Raw genomic sequence first — 18760 nt, 5'->3', positions numbered from 1 at the left:
ACTTCTGAGCCAAACTGTCAAGGCTATAGTTAATTCTTTAATGAACTTTGCTTGAGTATAATTTTTATTTTTTAATTCTTTAGTTGCCCGAACGTGTAACTTGATCCTGATTGTTCTGGATGTCTTGAAACCTTTGGGACATAAGAAGATAATTGAAAATGAATTGGAAGGCTTTGGCCTTCGTTTGAACAGCAAACCTCCCAACATTGGCTTTAAGAAGAAGGATAAAGGAGGCATTAATCTTACAGCCACTGTAAGTGGAGAAGTTTTTATGGGGCAGGCTGCTAAAGACACTGGGGTGTAATGAATTGAACTAAAGGACTTTGGCATTTGGAAATTACCTGATGACTTCTAGCGCTAATTGAAGTAACACAATGACCTTGTAATGACTGACAAGAATCAAGAGTAGAATAACAGTCTCAGGCTTACCTTTGCAACTTCATTTCATTTTCTCTTTTGGGTTATCTCTTTGCATTGGTATGGGAGTATAAACCAATCTTATGCTTGCATGAAGTAGATGGCCACCATTGTCGGGTTTTTATTCATTCAACACTGATTAATAGAGTGCTACCATGGGCCAAGCATTGTTTTAGGCTTTGGGGAGTGGGTGGAGGAGGAAGCAAAAGAGACAAAAATCCTTGCCCTTATATCCTAATGGGGGAAAATAGCAGACAAAATTAAATAAATATAGTATATTAGGTGATGATGAATCTGAGGACAAGAGTAAACTAGAGAAAGGGGATGAAGAGTTATGGTGGGAGGGTTGCAGTTTTAAGTAGGTTGATCAGAGAAGTCTTCACTAAGGTGACATGAAGGAGTGAACCAAATGGATATCTTAGTGAAGAGCATTTTTTTGTAGAGGGAGCATTCATGGCTCTGAGGTAGAGCATGCTTTTGCATGTTTGAGAAACAGCAGAGTGAGCAAGCAGGAGAATAGTAAGAGATGAAGTCATAGAATAGGACCATATATGCCTTCACTTTGCAGGAGTTGGGTAACTGCTGATTGGGTTCCAGTCTATGAAGTGAATGTGGTTTGATTTAGGTTTTAATGGAATCAGTCTGGCTGTTTGTTGAGGTCCAACCGAAATGGATTATGAGCTGAAGCTGAGAAACCATTTAAAAGGTTATTGCAGTAAGTCAGTCAAGAAGTGAAAGTTTACAGCCCTGACCGATGTAGCTCATTTGTTGGAGCGTTGTCTCGTACACCAAAGGGTTACAGGTTCGATTCCAGGTCAGGGCACATACCCTGGTTGCAAATTTGATTCCCTAGTAGGGTCATGTGCTGGAGGTAACTGATCAATGTTTCTCTCTCACATCAATGTTTCTCTCCTCTCTTTCCCTTTCTCTCCCTAAAAATCAGTTTAAAAAAATTTTAAAAAAAGAAGTGAAAGCTTCTTACATCGGGGTTGTAAAAGGGGAGGAGATGAAAAGTAGTTGATTGTGGAAAGGTTTTGAAAGTAGCTGATAAGAATTATACCTGGATTGTATGTGTGAGAGAAAGAGAAGACTGTGGTTTTGTGTGTGTGTGTATGTGTGTTTGTCCTAAGCTAGAAAAAATTCTCTCTTATTACTAAAATGGTAGGACTTTGGGTAGAATAGGTTTAGAGGGAAGGGGAACATCAATATGTTTATTTTGAGATGCCAATTAGACATCCGAGTGTTGCTGTCAGACTGTCATTTGAGGAATGATCTGGGCTGGAGGTATGAAGTTGGTGGTTATCCACTTTAAAGCCGTATGTTTATCTGAGATCACTAGGAAGTCAGTATAAATGGAAAGAGGTTTAAGAATTAAGCCTGTGGGTCCCCCTCCACACACAATGATTAAAGTTTGGGAGATGGGAAGAATCAACAAAGGAGGACTTCTCAAAGGAGGAGAAGAAAAACCAGAAGAGTTTGGAATTTTGGAAGCCAAATAAAGAAAGTATTTCAGATAGGAGGAGTGATCAGATACTATCAAATGCTGCTTCTAAGTCATGTAATTGAGGACTGAGAGTTTCCTACAACATTTAGCATTCTAGAGGTCCAGACAATTTAACTGGCATAGGTTTAGGCTGTCCTGCCCAAAAGATTCTTCCTGTTATCCTGTCATTAGGTTTGAGTTTGAGTATTCAGTATTATTTTTGTATTCATTTGCTAAGGCTGCCATAATAAAGTACCATAAACTAGGTGCCTTAAACAACAGAAATTTATTTCTGTTCATTGTGGAGGCTAAATATCTGAGATCAAGGTATGAGGAAGCTTGGTTTATTCTGAGCCCTCCTTGGCTTCTAGGTGGCTGTCTTCTCTGTGTCTTCACTTAGTCTTCTCTATGTGTGTCTGTGTCCTAATCTTTTCTTGTAGGGACATCAGACATATTGGATTAGAGCCTACTCATATGACTTCATTTAACTTAATTACTGCTTTAAGACCCTATCTCCGCCCTGGCCGGTTTGGCTCAGCGGTTGGAGCGTCGGCCTGCGGTACAGAGAGACCTGGGTTCGGTTTCTGCTAAGGGCACGTACCTCGGATGCAGTTTGTCCCAGGCCCTGGTTGGTCGTGCGGGTGGCAGCCACTCGATGTGTCCCTTCACATCGATGTTTCTCTCTCTCTCTCTACCTCTCTCCCTCCCGCTCTATCTGAACAAAAAATGGAAAAATGTCCTCGGGTGAGGATTAAAAAAAAAAAAAAAGACCCTATCTCCAAAAAGTTATATTCTGAGATACTAGGACTTCAACATAAGAAGTTGGGTGGGGGCTGTGGGGACATAATTTAGCCCATAACACCTTTCTTAGAATTTGGAAAGATTTTCAGTTTTTAAGTATTTCCTATTAAAAAATCAGTTACCTTCATCCAGGTTATCAGTCTTTAGAAATGAGTTTGCACTTTAGCTAGGGTTATCCAGATTCATCAGTGGATACTCTTGGGAGATTTTTTTGCTCTTTGACCAGTCATTATCTTCTGTGCCTATTCAGTGCCCTCAGAGTGAGTTGGATGCCGAAACTGTGAAGAGCATTCTGGCTGAATACAAAATTCATAATGCCGATGTGACTCTGCGTAGCGATGCCACAGCAGACGACCTCATTGATGTGGTGGAAGGAAACAGGTATGGATCAACTGTGCAGTCTGGTGCCTGAGTTTGAATTTGAAGCCTCTTAATGGTAACAGCATTGGATCATGAATATGGCAGATATGATTCTAACTCTAGTTGTGCTGCTATCTCAAATATTAATGGACCTTGGTTTCTTTAGCTGTAAAATGAAGTGTTGGTCTTGATTTCTAACATCTTTTCTTTGCTTTGAAATTTGATTATGATTGTTAGATTCCCCGTTTCAGTTACTTGCTATGAACTAGGCTGTCCCCTAAGTTCTGTGTCATATGATGGTTGAAGAGAGTAGGTTCTCAGTCTTCACTCCAAGAATTAATTTATGTGGGAAATCCTATAGGCTATCCTACAGAACTCAGAGCAGGCTGGGCTGTATCTGTTATATTCTGCCTAAGGGTATGTAGCTGAAACCATGAAGCATTACTATTATTAATATTTGAAATTTAGTAATAGTTGAAACCACTGTTAAAATTATTCCTGGCATTTGTTTATTTATTTATTTATTTTATCCTCACCCATTTTTTTGTTCAGGTAGAGTGGGAGGGAGAGAGAGGAAGAGAGAGAGAGAGAGAGAAATATCGACGTGAAAAGGACACATCGAGTGGCTGCCACCCACACAACCAGCCAGGGCCGGGGACAAACTGCAACCGAGGTACATGCCCTTAGCAGGAACCGAACCCGGGTCTCTCGGGACCGCAGGCTGATGCTCTAACCGCTGAGCCAAACCGGCCAGGGCTATTCCTGGCATTTGCTTTCCTGTTCATTTGTTCCTATTTGTTGGATGAATTTATTTGTTCCTCCTTTGAAAACAAAGCCAGTGTTTTAGGCATTTTATAAGTGATGCAATTGAAGCCTGAGAATTTGTAGCCTGCCTAATTATTACTAACCTTAACTGCTACATTGATTGGACATTGGGATTGTGACATTGCCATATGTCGTGTTTAAGATTTTTTTATTATTTAAAAATTATCATGAAATATATTATTAGAAATATACTTACATTGTTACAAATATTTTTTGAAAAAAATCCTCACCCAAGGATATTTTTCCACTTATCTTCAGATAGAGTGGGAGGAAGGAAGGGAAGAAGATAGAGGGAAATACTGATTTGAGAGAGAAACATCAATTGGTTGCCTCCTGCATGTTCCCAACCAACCGCATCCGAGTTACGTGCCCTTGACCTGAATCGAACCTGCGACTCTTTGGTCTGTGGGCCTATACTCTTGACTGCTGAGCCAAACTGGCCAGGGAAATTCTTTCTTTTTTTATTTTATTTTTTCCTTTATTGATTTGAGAGCAAGAGGAAGGGAGAGCGAGAGAGAGATAGAAACATCGATGAGAGAGAACATTGATTGGCCGCTTCCTGCATGCCCCCCACTAGGGATTCAGCCCACAACCTGGGCATGTGCCCTGACCAGGAATCGAACCGGCGACCTCTTGGTGTATGGGTCGGCGCCCAGCCACTGAGCCACACCAGCCAGGCCAGGGAAATTCTTAAAACAACTTTGTAGGAAATCTACTCTGAGACTTGCCCAGGGGTACATCTAGAAAGTGACAGAGCTGCGAGTAGGTTCAGTTTATGTGACTCGAAACTTGTGTTGTTTTTACTGTAGCATGTTCTCTCAGCTGCATGGCCAGAACTAGGGCCTTGGTTTTATTACCTATAGCTCACTTTTTGGATGTTCTACTTTTATTTTGCTAAGAAGCTTTTTTGTGTGGGGTGGGGGGGTTGATCTGCATTTTATGGTCCCTTTTTTTTTTTTTTAATCCTCACCTGAGGATATTTTTCCATTTTTTGTACAGATAGAATGGGAGGGAGAGAGAGGAAGGGAGAGAGAGAGAGAGAGAGAAACATCGACGTGAAGGGACACATCGAGTGGCTGCCACCCGCACGACCAACCAGGACCGGGGACAAACTGCAACTGAAGTACGTGCCCTTAGCGGGAACCGAACCCGGGTCTCTCCGGACCGCAGGCTGACGCTCTAACCGCTGAGCCAAACTGGCCAGGGCTATGATCCCTTTTGAGAGTCTCTGATTTGGGGTGCTGGGTACTGATAATCAAACTGACAGTCTTCTCAACTGCTTCAGACTAATGTCCTATTTCTCTTCTATAGAGTTTATATCCCCTGTATCTATGTGTTAAATAAGATTGATCAGATCTCCATTGAGGAATTGGATATCATCTATAAGGTACCTCACTGTGTACCCATCTCTGCTCATCACCGCTGGAATTTTGATGACCTGTTGGAAAAGATCTGGGACTACCTGAAACTTGTGAGGATGTAAGTCTATGTGGATAGGGTAATATTGCTTTGGGGATGAAACCAGACTGTCCTGTAATGATATTCTCTGGAGCTCATTAACATAATGTCTTTTTGGAGATATAAATTAATTCCTGTCATCTGCTAGGATATATTGAAGGCCCTATTTTTCTCATGTTGCAAGGTTATGTACATTTGTTCTCAGATTCAGGGTTGATTTGCATTCATCACATGAAACATTCTAAGAAGTAGGCAACCTCTGCTTTCTCTCTGTTCTAGTTATACCAAACCTAAAGGCCAATTGCCAGATTATACATCCCCAGTGGTGCTGCCTTACTCCAGGACCACAGTGGAGGATTTCTGCATGAAGATTCACAAAAATCTTATTAAAGAATTTAAATAGTAAGTATCACGGGTATGTATGTGATGCCTTCTTTTCCCTGTGAGCTGCTGATTCCACTAACTAGAAATTCTTAGAATAGCATTACAGAAATCAGTCATTTAGGGCAGCTGCTAAAATGCTTGTTTAGTTAGAACTCTATAGTGTCTTCTTAAAACCATGTGAAATTGGAGCAGGTAGAACTCTGGAAGCCTATTCTGGTTAGAAGGGCTTACAGTATAAAGGGCTCTGACTTTTTTTTGTTGGGTCATCTTCTTGGCAAACACAAATGTTAATTCTCCCTGCTAAGCATCATATTGATCTCCACTGGGTACAGTCCTCCTCTAAACCTTAACCAATGGTAAAGCCCCCTAATCTCTTTCTCATACTTTTTACTGCTGAGAGAGCCTACAAGTAATGATAACGTACTAACAATGAGCAGCTCATTATTTATTTATTATTTTTAACATCTTATTTTGAACTGATTTTAGATCTACAAAAAAGTTGAAAAAAAATAGTATAGAATTTCCTTATATCCCTCACCCTACTTCTCCTAACACTGTCAGTTCCCATAACCATAGTACAGTCACCAAGAACAGAAATTAGTCTTTCAGTCTCCCAGTAACATTAGCTGACCTTGATACTTTTGAAGAGTATTGATCAGTTATTTTGTAGAATAGCCTTCACTTTGGGTTTGTCCAGTATTCTCTCATGATTTAAGTGAGATGCAGTTTTGGTAAGAATACCACAGAAATGATGTGTCCTCAGTGCATCATATCACAGAAATCATGATGTTGATATGTCATATTCATGGTGATGTTTACTTTGATCACTTGGTTAATTTGGTGTTGGTTGTTTTTTCTTTTGGTTCAATTTTAGCAAATTTGAAAATTTATGTATATATTTGTTTTACTAATACTATTATGTCTATTCCTATTGTTTATCTGTTTTTAGAACATGAAATCTTATTTAATGATTTCTTTTTGGAATATAGATATTCAAGTTTTGGTGCAAAGACAATATAATGGGTGATTTGACCACCATTTTCTACCCATTGGTACATAGTTCTTAGCTTCTGTGAGGCAGGTCTCAGTGTCTTGTTTATCAATTTCCATCAGTAGTACTACATATTTTTAGTATTTGAGGCCCATGGATGAAAATTATCTTTATATGTATAATATATATATATTTAAATTCATTGATTTGAGAGACATTGATTTATTTTTCTGCTTATTTATGCATTCATTGGTTGATTCATATATGTTCCTTGACTGGGAATTGAATGAACTCACAGCCTTGGTGTATTGGGATGATGCTCTAACCAACTGAGTTACCTGGGCCAGGGCCCAGTTTTAGTTTCTTGATAGGAAGGGAGACTTTTCCTAGTTTGGCTGAGGAAGGGAGGTCCTACATGTCTTCCTTCCTTTCTTTTCTTTTTTTTCTTTTCTTTTTCTTTTCTTTTCTTTTCTTTATTGGTTTTAGAGAGAGAGGAAGGGAGAGGGAGAAAGAGACAGAAAAATTGATGAGAGTGAACAATGATTGGCTGCCTCTTGCATGCCCCCCACTGGGGACCTGGCCCACAACCTGGGCATGTGTCCTGACCAGGAATCGAACCAGTGACCTCTTGGTGCATGGGTCAACACTCAACACTGAGTCACACCGGCCAGACGGTCCTACATTTCTTTCTTTCTTTCTTTTTTTTTAAATTTAATTAATTTATTTATTTTTGTTACAGATGTTTCTCCTTTTCCCCCCACTGATTCCCTCCTCCCCTACATTTCTTATCAATACCTAATGATGGTTTCAGTAGACCTAATAATAAAAACTGGTATTCTTCTTTTTTTTTAATCTTTAAATGTGCTTTTATTATGTGCTTATCTGTACTACAGTCTTTCAAAGTACAGACCCCATGGTGCATGCACAATCTTTTTTTTAAATTTATTTATTTTTTATTAATTTTTGCTACAGATGTTTCTCCTTTTCCTCCCACTGATTCTCCCCCTCCCCCGGTATTCTTTTTTTTTTTTTTTTTTTAATATGTTTTTATTGATTTTTTTAGAGAGAGAGGGAGGGGGAGAGAGAAAGAAACATTGATCGGCTGCCCCCTGCATGCCCACCGTGTGCTCTGACTGGGAATTGAACCAGGATCTCTCAGTCCATGGGACCACACTCAATCCACTGAGCCACACCGGCTGGGCAAAACTGGTATTCTTTAATAGTCTATAACTGACACTGTATTTGTGAGAATCGATTTCCAATCTGAATTATTTCAGGGTATTTCCCTGTAATGAACCCATGCCTTTTCTTTATTTAATATGTTTTTATTGATTTTTTTAGAGAGAGAGGAAAGGAGAGGGGGAGAGAGAGAAACATCGGTGAGAGATAAATATTGATTGGGTGTCTCCTGCACATCCCTCACTGGGGATCCAGCCTGCAACCCTGGCATGTGCCTCGACTGCTGGCGACCTCCTGGTGCATGGGTCGCTGCTCAGCTACTGAGAAACACTGGCCGGGAGAATCCATGCTTTCTTAATTTTAAGCTAGTCTTATCACACTTCTCATTTGTATTTTTTCTCTTTGATTTTCTTAAACTGGTTCTGGAACAAGAGGAACTACACAAGTTCTAAAAGTCTTTGCTACTTTGAATGTGAAGGCTCCAGTATGCCACACTACTGGGGAAGCTAAAGCCTCTGAATTTTGAGTGTGATTCTTGACTGGGGAGAGGGGTCCTTGGCTGTTGCAGGACTGCGGCTCTTAAGAGGTAGATTGGTAAACCTGAGCAGAATGGTGGCACCCAGATAGTTAGGGAAGAAGCTGGGTGATTATTTATACTGACTGTTCTTTTTTTCCCTTCCATACAGCGCTCTGGTCTGGGGTCTGTCTGTGAAACACAATCCTCAAAAAGTGGGTAAAGACCATACGTTGGAGGACGAGGATGTCATTCAGATTGTGAAGAAGTGAAACCTTCCCCTTTCCCCATCTGCTGGGCCAACCACTGCAGCTTTCCCCATGACCAGGCAACCCACCCCAAGTCCCTTCTGGCTTTGGCAGCCACTGGATCAGGATTCAGGGGAGGGAGATGGAGGTACCCAGACTGGAACTTCACTTTGTCTTGGTGTCACCTTGTATGTTGAACTGCATAAAGGACCTGGTAGGCCAGCTGGCTATGTGCAGTTCGTGTTATTGTCAGAATTTGTTTTGGGATGGACTAAATGTGGATGGGTGTTTACAGTAAGACAGCTGAATAAGGGGTACTAGGAACTTGGTCTTGAGTGTGAAGTGGATAAAAATGTAACTGCAACATCTTATTTGATGTTTAATTATGGGAAACCCTTCTAATTGGCTGTCGCCTTCAGTCCTTTCAAGTGGTCAGATGATGCTGGAGAGAGAAGGACTTGATGTAAGTTAACTCCTTAATCCTTGCATGGCTAGCCCATTTGGGAGAGGAGGATGTGTGGTGATTGAGTAAAATACTCTGACCATGCACATTGGAGTTTGAATTGCAAGTTTACCTTTAATTAGCTCTGGAACCTTGCACAAATTACTTAACCTCTATAAGACTTGGTTTCCTCATGTAACATGGAGACAGTAATAGCTCTTACCTTTCTAGAGTGGAGATTGTTATAATTAAGGGATATGGTAAAATGCTTAGTACAGTATCTGGCATATAAGTACTTGGTGAATATTGACTCTTAATCACTGGTCCCTTTCCTTTACCTGGACTCCTTGCCTGCCCTAGTCAGAGCACATTTGTCTATCAATGTGGGGCTGAATGTTGAGCTGAACATGTTGCCAGGTGGACCACTTAAGTATCTCCTTTCCTGTAGCCCAGCCTTTCTGCTTGAACCCCAGTGGCAGTCCTGGCTTCAACCACATAACCTGGGTGAAGGCATGGAGGCAGAACATTGCAAGTGAGGCAACCAGTGTGATCAGAGCAGGTTTGTGTGTACACATACTGTGTTATATGTGGAGGTGGGAGGTTAGGAGAGGTGGGGTCAGGACTACTTGAGAGGCTACTAAGGGCATAATCAGAGGTTTTAGACTGGGAATAAGGGATTTTGAAGGGATTTCCCTGGTAATGGGAAATTGGCAAAAATGTTCGTGTGGTGGACTGGGCTAGTGAGAATATGGACAGAGAGAGGGTGTGGTCATATAGTTACAGAGGAGAAATTTAAACTTGGTGACTGGCTTGCTCTTCAGAGAAAGAGAAGTCAAAGGTGATTTCATTATGGATTGCAGCAGTGATAGAGAAGGGTAGCCCCTGAGAAAATTAGGAAGGGAAACAGATTTGCAGGAAGATCGAGTTTAATTATAGATGAAGTGAGCTAGAGCTAGCAGGTTGTGAAGGGTGGAGATATGGGATTATACACATGCTCAGCCTTTTCTAGAATTTGTTTCTTTTGCTTTCTTGGTGACAGTTGTTTCCCTCCGATAGTTTTTCTGGAGCTTGGGCTTAGCACTGTCCTCAACCCAGAAGAAAAGCCCCTCATGTCTGGTATCCTAGTCATTTTGTAGGATATAGGCCTTGATATCACTGGTGCATTCATGACAGACACCATAATCTAGAGCCTAACTCTTCAGAGAAACATGGGCTTTCTGAGCTATGTGATTTCCAGCAGGGTTTGCTCTTTAGACAGAACATATATTGGGTTTTGGGGGAATCCTACTGCCCAAATTCACTTTCATTGAGCAAGAATTTAGCACTGCCAGGATGTTGGAGAGAGGAGGTTGTTGAAATACAGTTCATCCAAGGCCTCGGGATGTGTTTTGATTAGGCCTTGCTTCCATCGTTCAGTACCCTCCCTTCCCCCATCAGTAGCCCCCTGGTGGTTGAATGCATTACCATCCCTTCCTTTCTCTACCTTTTGGGTTCAGACTTGGGAATTTTGGGAAAGTGATACAATTTTGTGTCAGGGATGCTGCCTGGTGTAGGGCTACCAAGGAGGTCATTGCTATAGTTAAAGGCTTTCCTTTGGCTGTGACACATGAATTTCCTGTGCTGTTACATATTCTGTTTCTTTCCTGATCTTTTTCTACCACAGCTAAGCAGACTCACTGACCTGTGCCATTAATTAGTTAGAATGTTTTATTTATTTATTTATTTATTTTTATCCTCACCCGAGGATATTTTTCCATTTTTTTTTTTGTACAGATAGAGTGGGAGGGAGAGAGAGAGAGAGAAACATCAACGTGAAGGGACACATCGAGTGGCTGCCACCGCACGTCCAACCAGGGCCGGGGACAAACTGCAACCGAAGTACGTGCCCTTAGCGGGAACCGAACCCGGGTCTCTCCGGACCGCAGGCCGACGCTCTAACCGCTGAGCCAAACTGGCCAGGGCAGAATGTTTTTAGCTGTATTTTAACAACAAACACTAACTTAACCAACTGAAATGGAAGGAAATTTGATCTCTCATATAAGTTGTCTGGAGCTCAGATCAGCTCATGGCAGCTGTTATGTCATTGAGGATCCAAATTCTTTCTGTCTAACTACTGTGTTCACTATAGTCTGTTGGCTTTGCTGGGCAACTGGTTCCCCTCACAGTCACAGAATGTCTGCTTCAGTCCCAGGCTTTACATCAGCAGCCAGAGGATAATAAGGAGGGCTGTGTCTTATCTTTTTGGGAAGCCATTTCCCAGAAGCTGCCCAGCCATGTTATCCTTGTGTCTCATGGCCTAAATTGTTCACATGCTCATTCTTGAATCAGTTGTGGGTAAAGGGAATAGAATTACTGAAGAGTCCTATAAGTTATCGTTCTTGGATTGTGCTTGTCTCTTTCATTTACAAAGAAGGGCCAGTGGACCTGACTTCCTTTCCATCTTAGTAGAGCCTGGCTTATAAAGGAATAGCTATCTTCTGACTGAAGGCCTGGCTGTATTCTCCATCTCCACCCTGCCGAACCCCCCTTCATTGATTACCATTGACTTCCCAAGTTCCGACTGCTCAACTGCTTCCTTTGGGAGGTACTATTCTTTTTTTTAATCCTCACCTGAGGACATTTTTGCATTTATCTTCAGATAGAGCAGGAAGGGAGAGGGAGGAAGAGGGAGAGAGAAACATCTATGTGAGAGAGACACATCAAGTAGTTGCCTTCCACACGATCCCAGCCGGGGCAAGGTACGTGCCCTTAGCGGGAACCAAACTCGGGACTCTGTGGTCCGTGGACTGATGCTCTAACCGCTGAGCCAAACTGGCCAGGGCTGGGAGTACTATTCTTTCCTCTCCTATCCCTTAAAGGTAGGTCTTCCATGAGGTTCTCTATGGCCTTCTGCTGTATTACTTTGAGGAGGCCTTCCACAGCCTTAGCTTCTCTTAACCTTTATTTTGCATTCTTCCAGCCCTGATTGCTTCTAAACTTGTTTTATGCCTAGTAACTTCCCAGAGTTGCTCCATGTAGGACATCTCTTACCCTGTATCAGGCTCTTAGCTCCTGGAAGATTGCATTAGCTTCCTCTTCCAGCCTCTCCCTCCTAAATACCAAAATAGTTTTGTTAAAATCTGTACATCTAGCTTCTGTGCTATTTAAAAAAAATTTTTTTATTAATTTGTTTTTGTTACAGATGTTTCCCCCCATTAACACCCTCTTCCCCGCCCCCCACCCCATCCCCAGCTTTGTTGTTTATGTTCATTGGTCATGCATATATGCATGTAAGTTCTGTGGTTTATCTCTTCCCCCACGAACTTCCCCTCCTCTGAGGCTTGCCAGTCTGTACCCCACCTCCATGTCTCTGGGTTAATTTTGTTCAGCAGTTTGTTTAGTTCATTATATTCCACAAATAAGTGAGATCATGTGATATTTGTCTTTCTCTGCTTGGCTTGTTTCGCTTAGCATAATACTCTCCAGGTCCTTCCATGCCATCTCAAAGGATAAGAGATCTTTCTTACAGCTGCATAGTATTCCATTGTGTACATGTACCACAGCTTTTTATTTATTTATTTATTTATTTTATCCTCACCCAAGGACATTTTTTGTTATTTTGTTCAGATAGAGTGGGAGGGAGAGAGAGAGAGAGAGAAACATCGACGTGAAAGGGACACATTGAATAGTTGCCACCTGCACAACCCAACCAGGGCCGGGGACAAACTGCAACTGAGGTACGTGCCCTTAGTGGAAACCGAATCAGGGTCTCTGGGGACCACAGGGCGACGCTCTAACCGCTGAGCCAAACCAGCTGGGGCATACCACAGCTTTTTAATCTACTGATGGACACTTGTGTTGTTTCCAGATCTTATCTATTGTAAATAGTGCTGCTAAGAACATAGGGGTACATATATTCTTTGTGATTGGTGTTTCAGGTTTCTTAGGGTATATTCCTAGAAGTGGGATCACTGGGTCAAATGGCAGTTCAATTTTTAACTTTTGAGGTAATACCATAGTGTTTTCCACAGTGGCTGCACCAGTTTGCATTTTCACCAGCAATGTACTAGAGTCCCATTTTCTCCACACCCCCTCCAACACTTGTTTGATGATTTGTTGATGGCGGCCATTCTGACAGGTATGAGGTAATACCTCATAGTTGTTTTAATTTGCATCTCTCTGATGATTAGTGATGTTGAGCATTTCTTCATATGTCTCTTGGCTGTTTGTATGTCCTTTTTGGAGAGGTGTCTGTTTAGGTCCTCTGCCCATTTTTTAATTGGGTTTTTTGTCTTCCCTTTGTTGAGTTGTATGAGCACTCTGTATATTTTGGAAATTAACCCCTTATCTGATGCATCATTGGCGATTATGGTCTCCCATATAGTGGGATCCACTGTGCTATTCTTATTTCCTTCTGGCTCCATTTCACCAACACTGGCTAATAGCTTTGCCCTTTATTTGGTTCCTACATCTATTCATTTCTGTCCTGCCAGCTTCTAACTTGAAAGGGAAACCCTTACTGGAAGCTCCAACCCAATCCTTCCCACCCTACACTCCAAGTGTTGGTTCAACATGAAGGAGGAAGAAGCAAAAGGAAAGGTGGAATTGGATTCAGGCATCTGTCCTGCCATTGTTATGTGAAACTGCTTTCTAGCTTCTATCTGTGGAAACAAAACATTTGCAAGAATTCTAAACATAGGGTCTTTTTTCTGAAGCTAAGGAATTACATTGAGAGAAAATTATACTGAGGTGGGAAGATGATGAAATTGAAGTACCAGGAAGAGACACCTCATATTTGTTAAAAGGTGACCTGCTTTCTTGGTGCTTTTTAAAAAAAAAACTTTTGATTTGAGAGAGGGAGAGGAAGAGAGACATAGAAACATCGATGAGAAAGAACACTGATTGGCTGCTTCCTGCACGCCCTCACCAGGGATTTGGCTCATGACCTGGCCATGTGCACTGACTGGGAATCGAACCGACCTCTTGGTGGATGAGTCGACACTCAACCACTGAGCCACACTGGCCGGGTACAAATCTGCTTTCTTATGTTCCTGGAAGAGTAGGCAGGGTGGGCAGCTACAGGTTTATAGGTAATACCTCTCACACTCAAGACTCAAGTTGTGCCCAGGCTGGTTTTCCCAGTGGTTAGAGCGTTATCCCGGGGACCAGAGAGACCCAGGTTCGTTTCCCGCTAAGGGCACGTGCCTCGGTTGCAGTTTGTCCCTGGCCCCGGTTGGGGTTGTGGGGGTGGCAACTAGTCAATGTATCTCTCTCATATTGGTGTTTCTCTCTTCCCCTCTCTCTCCCTCCCGCTCTATCTGAAGATGAATGCAAAAATGTCCTCGGGTGAGGATTAACAAAACAAAAACTCAGGTTTTTTCAGTCTTGCTGTCAAAATCCAACTACCTTGCCCTTCACCTGTAAATCACAAAATGGCCTCATTATTTGACCCTCTAGCATAAAGTCAAGGTAGCTTTGATGGCTCTGAGTGGGCAAGTATTGAGAACTCAAGAAATTTCATTTGAAGAGCTTTAGAACTAAGTATTGTCACCTCAGATCAGTAGGACTGAAAAGGGGATTCCAGACCATAGCTATAGTATTTTGATAGAATCCTTTTTTTTTTTTATCCTCACTCAAGGACATTTTTCCATTTTTTGTTCAGATAGAGTGGGAGGGAGGGAGAGAGAGACATCGACATGAAAGAGACACATCGAGTAGTTGCCACCCACACAACCCAGCCAGGGCTGGGGATAAACTGCAATCCAGGTACATGCCCTTAGTGGGAACCGAACCCGGGTCTCTCTGGACCGCAGGCCGATGCTCTAACCGCTGAGCCAAACTGCCCACCAGGGCCTGATAGAATCCTTTTCAATGCTGTACATATAATTAAGGTGAATAATGAAAATAAATGAGCCAAGGAATGAGATGCAAAACAAAGAATCAGTTAACACAAGCATCAGAGTCTCAAGGGAAGTTTTATATGGAAAAAAATTAGACTTGAATGGATTGAATCAGACCTGAGGCCCTGTTTTTCCCTATAGGGGTCTTTGAGCTGAACAGGATGTCAACAGACTCTACTTTTGTGCCAGTAAACATGGATTTGTCAGAGAAAATACCATATACGTGACTACCCAAGAAACAAATTGTTTTTACTAGGTGGGTTTAATCTTAGAAATTGCTCACTATAATCTGGTATTAGCCACAAGGCTACCCGTAGGCTTAAGCCCAGCCCAAATTTACCCATTGGGTTCTCAAGGCTCAAGAAGGAAGACGATAAATTTTCTTCCTAAATTAGCTAAAGTTCATTGCCATGATTTTTTTTTTTTTGTAAAGAGAGAGAGAAACATTGATGTGAGAGAATCAGTCTATGCCTCCTGCATGTTCCTTACTGGGGATTGAACCTGCAATCTATGCACGTGCCCTGGCCAGGAATCGAACTGGGACCTCTCAGGCCATGGGACGACACTCAATCCACTGAACCATACCAGCTAGGCCATTGCCATGAGTTTTAAAGAAAAATTAAAACTTCAGATTATTTCTCTCAAGAGAACCTATTGAGTATCATGGGTCAGCTGGTTGGAAACAAGGAAGAGATTCAGGAAGAAATAAACACAATAATGCCATTCACTTCATTCACACATAGCATATGCAACTTTAATCAACCAAAAGAGAAAGCCCCAAATGTACAATTGAAAAAAAAATCAAACTGTTGACTCAGACTTAACTAATATCAGCTACTTTTATATACAGCTGTATAAGTTCCAAAAAGCTATCCTATAAGTATATACAAAAATTGTTTATACACAGGTCTGTACATAAGGGTCTATACATTTATTTCCTCAGAACCCTTAGGTGCCACCTCTTGGTGAAGACACCAACACTTCATTCACATATCTTACAAAAAAGACTATTTCTGGGGTTGACAACACTGTGCATCCTGTATTCAGACCGTGTTGGTTTCCATCAACTGGTTAAGGTCCTTCCGTCATGCAGACCACACCAGAATGCCTAGGCCTCCTAAACAGCTTTGCAGAGTGCTGACCAAGGTACCACCATAGTTCCAGGGTTAGGTGAGCCTGCCTGCCTTGCTCACTGTCGATATTCTAATTCATCTACACTGATGACTTTGGTGGGCATGGAGGGCAGGGGCTGCTGTAGCACATCAGAGCCAAACCATTTGGCAAGGCCCACTGGGGAGCTGCTCCTCTGGCTGGGGCGGTGCTCCAGCTGCGAGTGCATGTGGGGCAAGCCTGACCGGCTGGGCACATTCTGTGGGGTTGTCTGAACACTGACAGCTGCTGCCTGGGACCCAGAGCCTGGAGGATGAAGAACTGTAGGGATAAGAAGGAAGGGTTAGAGCAGGACGAGGAAAGTATATCAGGCCCTGCTTCACTCAACCCTAACCATAAAACTGCAAACAGAATTCTTGACCAGATGATTTATCTAGGAAATCCTTTGCAAAATGCCAGAAGATAGTCCTTGGAAAAGTCGTTATTCAGAAGTCTCACATTGAGAACCCATCCTAGATGACATGACCACTATTTCCCACAGCAAACAGCCACATCATGGGACATTAGCTGGTGAGAGGGCATGTATTTTGGGCAGTCCCTGTGTTGAACCTCTGTTGGAAGGATTTTCAGCCTCCTCTCCTAAGAGGCAAAGGATCAAAATCGCCAGAGCACACTTGGCTCTTGCACTGTTTTATGGGAACAGGAATTCCAATTCTTGTAGAGGTTGATTTACATCATCCTAGTCTCTGGTTACACCCTTATCCCAGTCTTGAAGGATAAGTTAATTGTCAGTGTCAATTCACCCTCCTCACTGGAAACTGGTCCAAAGCTTTAAGCCCACCCAGCTCACCTGCCCATTCCTGAACCTACCTGAACGCTGTAGCTGCTGTTGCATCATTGCCAGATGCAGAGGTGTCCCAGGACGAGGGTTTAGGAGAGGGTGACTAGCGGCAGGTAAAGGATAAAAGGGTTGACCCAGGATTGGGCCAGATATTCCCTGTAAATGAGTCAGATCCATCCCAGGAGGAAGCACACCTGTTGAACAGAAAGAAGAAACTGGTGAGGAGTAATCTTAATCTACCTGGAAATTTTCAAATTTGGACAGTATTGCGGATCTGAAAGTTTATTAAAAGTGAAAAATACTCAAGCTAGATTCCTAATCTTTTAATGGACCGAGGGGTGGATTAGATTGTCCACCAGTTAAATGGAAAAATCTAGTAACATCTTTCAAGGAATGAAAACCTCCCACAGCATAGCACTTTGTCAGTTCTAGCAACTGTTGTCATACCAGGTCAAAAACTCACCAGCTTGGAGCAAACTTGGAAGATGCTGTGGATGTACTCCCTGGGCCAGCATCCTTTGGACCAACCCTGGGTGAAGCTGGTGAGCAGGCCGAACGATTGGGACATGGGGGACAAGGGGAACTTGGTGGACAGGACGGAGAAAAGGTGTTCCTGCAACTGGGGATGCCAAGGTGGGTGTTTTTCTCCCAGTTCCTTTAGGTCTATAATCTTGTTCTTTGGTGTAACGGTTGGTCTGGGACAGTGGGGTGGAACATGAAGACCGCTGCAACGTTGACAGTTTGGGATTTGTTGTGGGAGAATAGTCTCGATCAGCACTGGGCACAGAGTTGGATGACAAGAGGCTCTCTGTAAGGATCCAGACAGAATAGTTTCAGTGTTGACAAACTTCTTTCAAACATTTTGTCCTCCCAATGATCCAGTAAATCTTATTTCTTAGAAAGCTCACAATTTGATTCCCCTTAGTAATTTAGAAAATTGCAATAGGGAACATCAGTTTGCCTTATGAACAGGCCTAGTCAAGGTCATAAGTGTAGTCAGGGACAGAGTTGGGAGTAGACCCCAAGTTTTCCGGTCTTCAACACTTTGTTGGAACAGAATTTATCTTTGCTCTAAAAACCCCAAACCGCTCAGCCGGTATGGCTCAGTGGTTGAGCATCGACCCATGCACCAAGAGGTCACTGGTTCAATTCCTGGTCTGGGCAAATGCCCAGGTTGTGAGCCAAATCCCCAGTGGGGGGCATACAGGAGGTGTCCGAATGATGTTCTCTCTTGTCGATGTTTCTATCTCTCCCTGTCCCTTCCTCTCTCTCTAAAATCAATAAAGAAAAACAAACAAAAACCAAACAAACCCCAAACCTCTGAAGTTCAAAAATGACATAACTTGTAAGCCCCCATTTTTATTCTTAAAATCCTCTCAGCTATTGGGCAAGTCAGCCTGCCATTATCAGGCCTGGTAGTCTAACAGCTGGGCACCTTGATCTGCCCATATGGCTGTGGTCTGGATCTGTGTGGGAGCTAGTCCTGTCATAGCTGCTTGGGATTGCCTTGCTTTTTAAATGCCTAAGGTGAGCCCTGGCCGGTTTGGCTCAGCGGTTAGAGTATCCGCCCGCAGACCAGAGAGACCCGGGTTTGGTTCCCGCATGTACCTCGGTTGCAGTTTGTCCCTGGCCACGGCTGGGATCATGTGGGTGGCAACCGGTCAATGTGTCTCTCTCACATTGATGTGTCTCTCTCTCTTCTTCCCTCTCTCTTTCCCACTTTATCTGAAGATAAATGCAAACATATCCTCAAGTGAGGATAAAAAAAATAAAAGCCTAAGGTGAAAATCAAGTAAGAGTAAGACTATGCAAATCCATCATAACAGAG

The 18760-nt window shown here is 42.6% G+C and overlaps 2 protein-coding genes across 6 annotated transcripts in view; one reads left to right on the top strand and one right to left on the bottom strand.

The window, feature by feature from the left end:
• DRG1 (developmentally regulated GTP binding protein 1) overlaps positions 1-18760 on the top strand; it is a 33431-nt gene that overhangs the window by 11258 nt on the left and 3413 nt on the right. For 2 of the 5 annotated variants that reach the window (XM_036276760.1, XM_036276764.1), the window contains exons 5-11: positions 84-253; positions 2952-3082; positions 5198-5365; positions 5624-5746; positions 8585-9123; positions 9551-9661; positions 17383-17490. In XM_036276760.1, coding sequence (XP_036132653.1) covers positions 84-253; positions 2952-3082; positions 5198-5365; positions 5624-5746; positions 8585-8684 — 692 coding nt within the window. In that variant the 3' untranslated portion in view covers positions 8685-9123; positions 9551-9661; positions 17383-17490. Of the gene's footprint in view, positions 1-83; positions 254-2951; positions 3083-5197; positions 5366-5623; positions 5747-8584; positions 9124-9550; positions 9662-17382; positions 17491-18760 lie in introns of those variants that run through there. The other 3 variants (XM_036276762.1, XM_036276761.1, XM_036276763.1) reach the window with 3 other exon arrangements.
• Positions 15745-18760, bottom strand: part of EIF4ENIF1 (eukaryotic translation initiation factor 4E nuclear import factor 1) — a 49589-nt gene continuing 46573 nt past the window's right edge. The window contains exons 17-19 of the mRNA XM_036276766.1: positions 17396-17740; positions 16962-17126; positions 15745-16412 (exon numbers count right to left, since the gene is read on the bottom strand). Coding sequence (XP_036132659.1) covers positions 16171-16412; positions 16962-17126; positions 17396-17740 — 752 coding nt within the window. The 3' untranslated portion in view covers positions 15745-16170. The remainder of the gene's footprint in view (positions 16413-16961; positions 17127-17395; positions 17741-18760) is intronic.

The sequence above is a fragment of the Molossus molossus genome, unplaced genomic scaffold (genome assembly GCF_014108415.1).
Source record: "Molossus molossus isolate mMolMol1 unplaced genomic scaffold, mMolMol1.p scaffold_m16_p_22, whole genome shotgun sequence".
Lineage (NCBI taxonomy): Eukaryota > Metazoa > Chordata > Mammalia > Chiroptera > Molossidae > Molossus > Molossus molossus.
The sequence above is the reverse complement of the archived record's forward strand: the minus strand, read 5'-3'. Positions and strand labels throughout refer to the sequence as shown.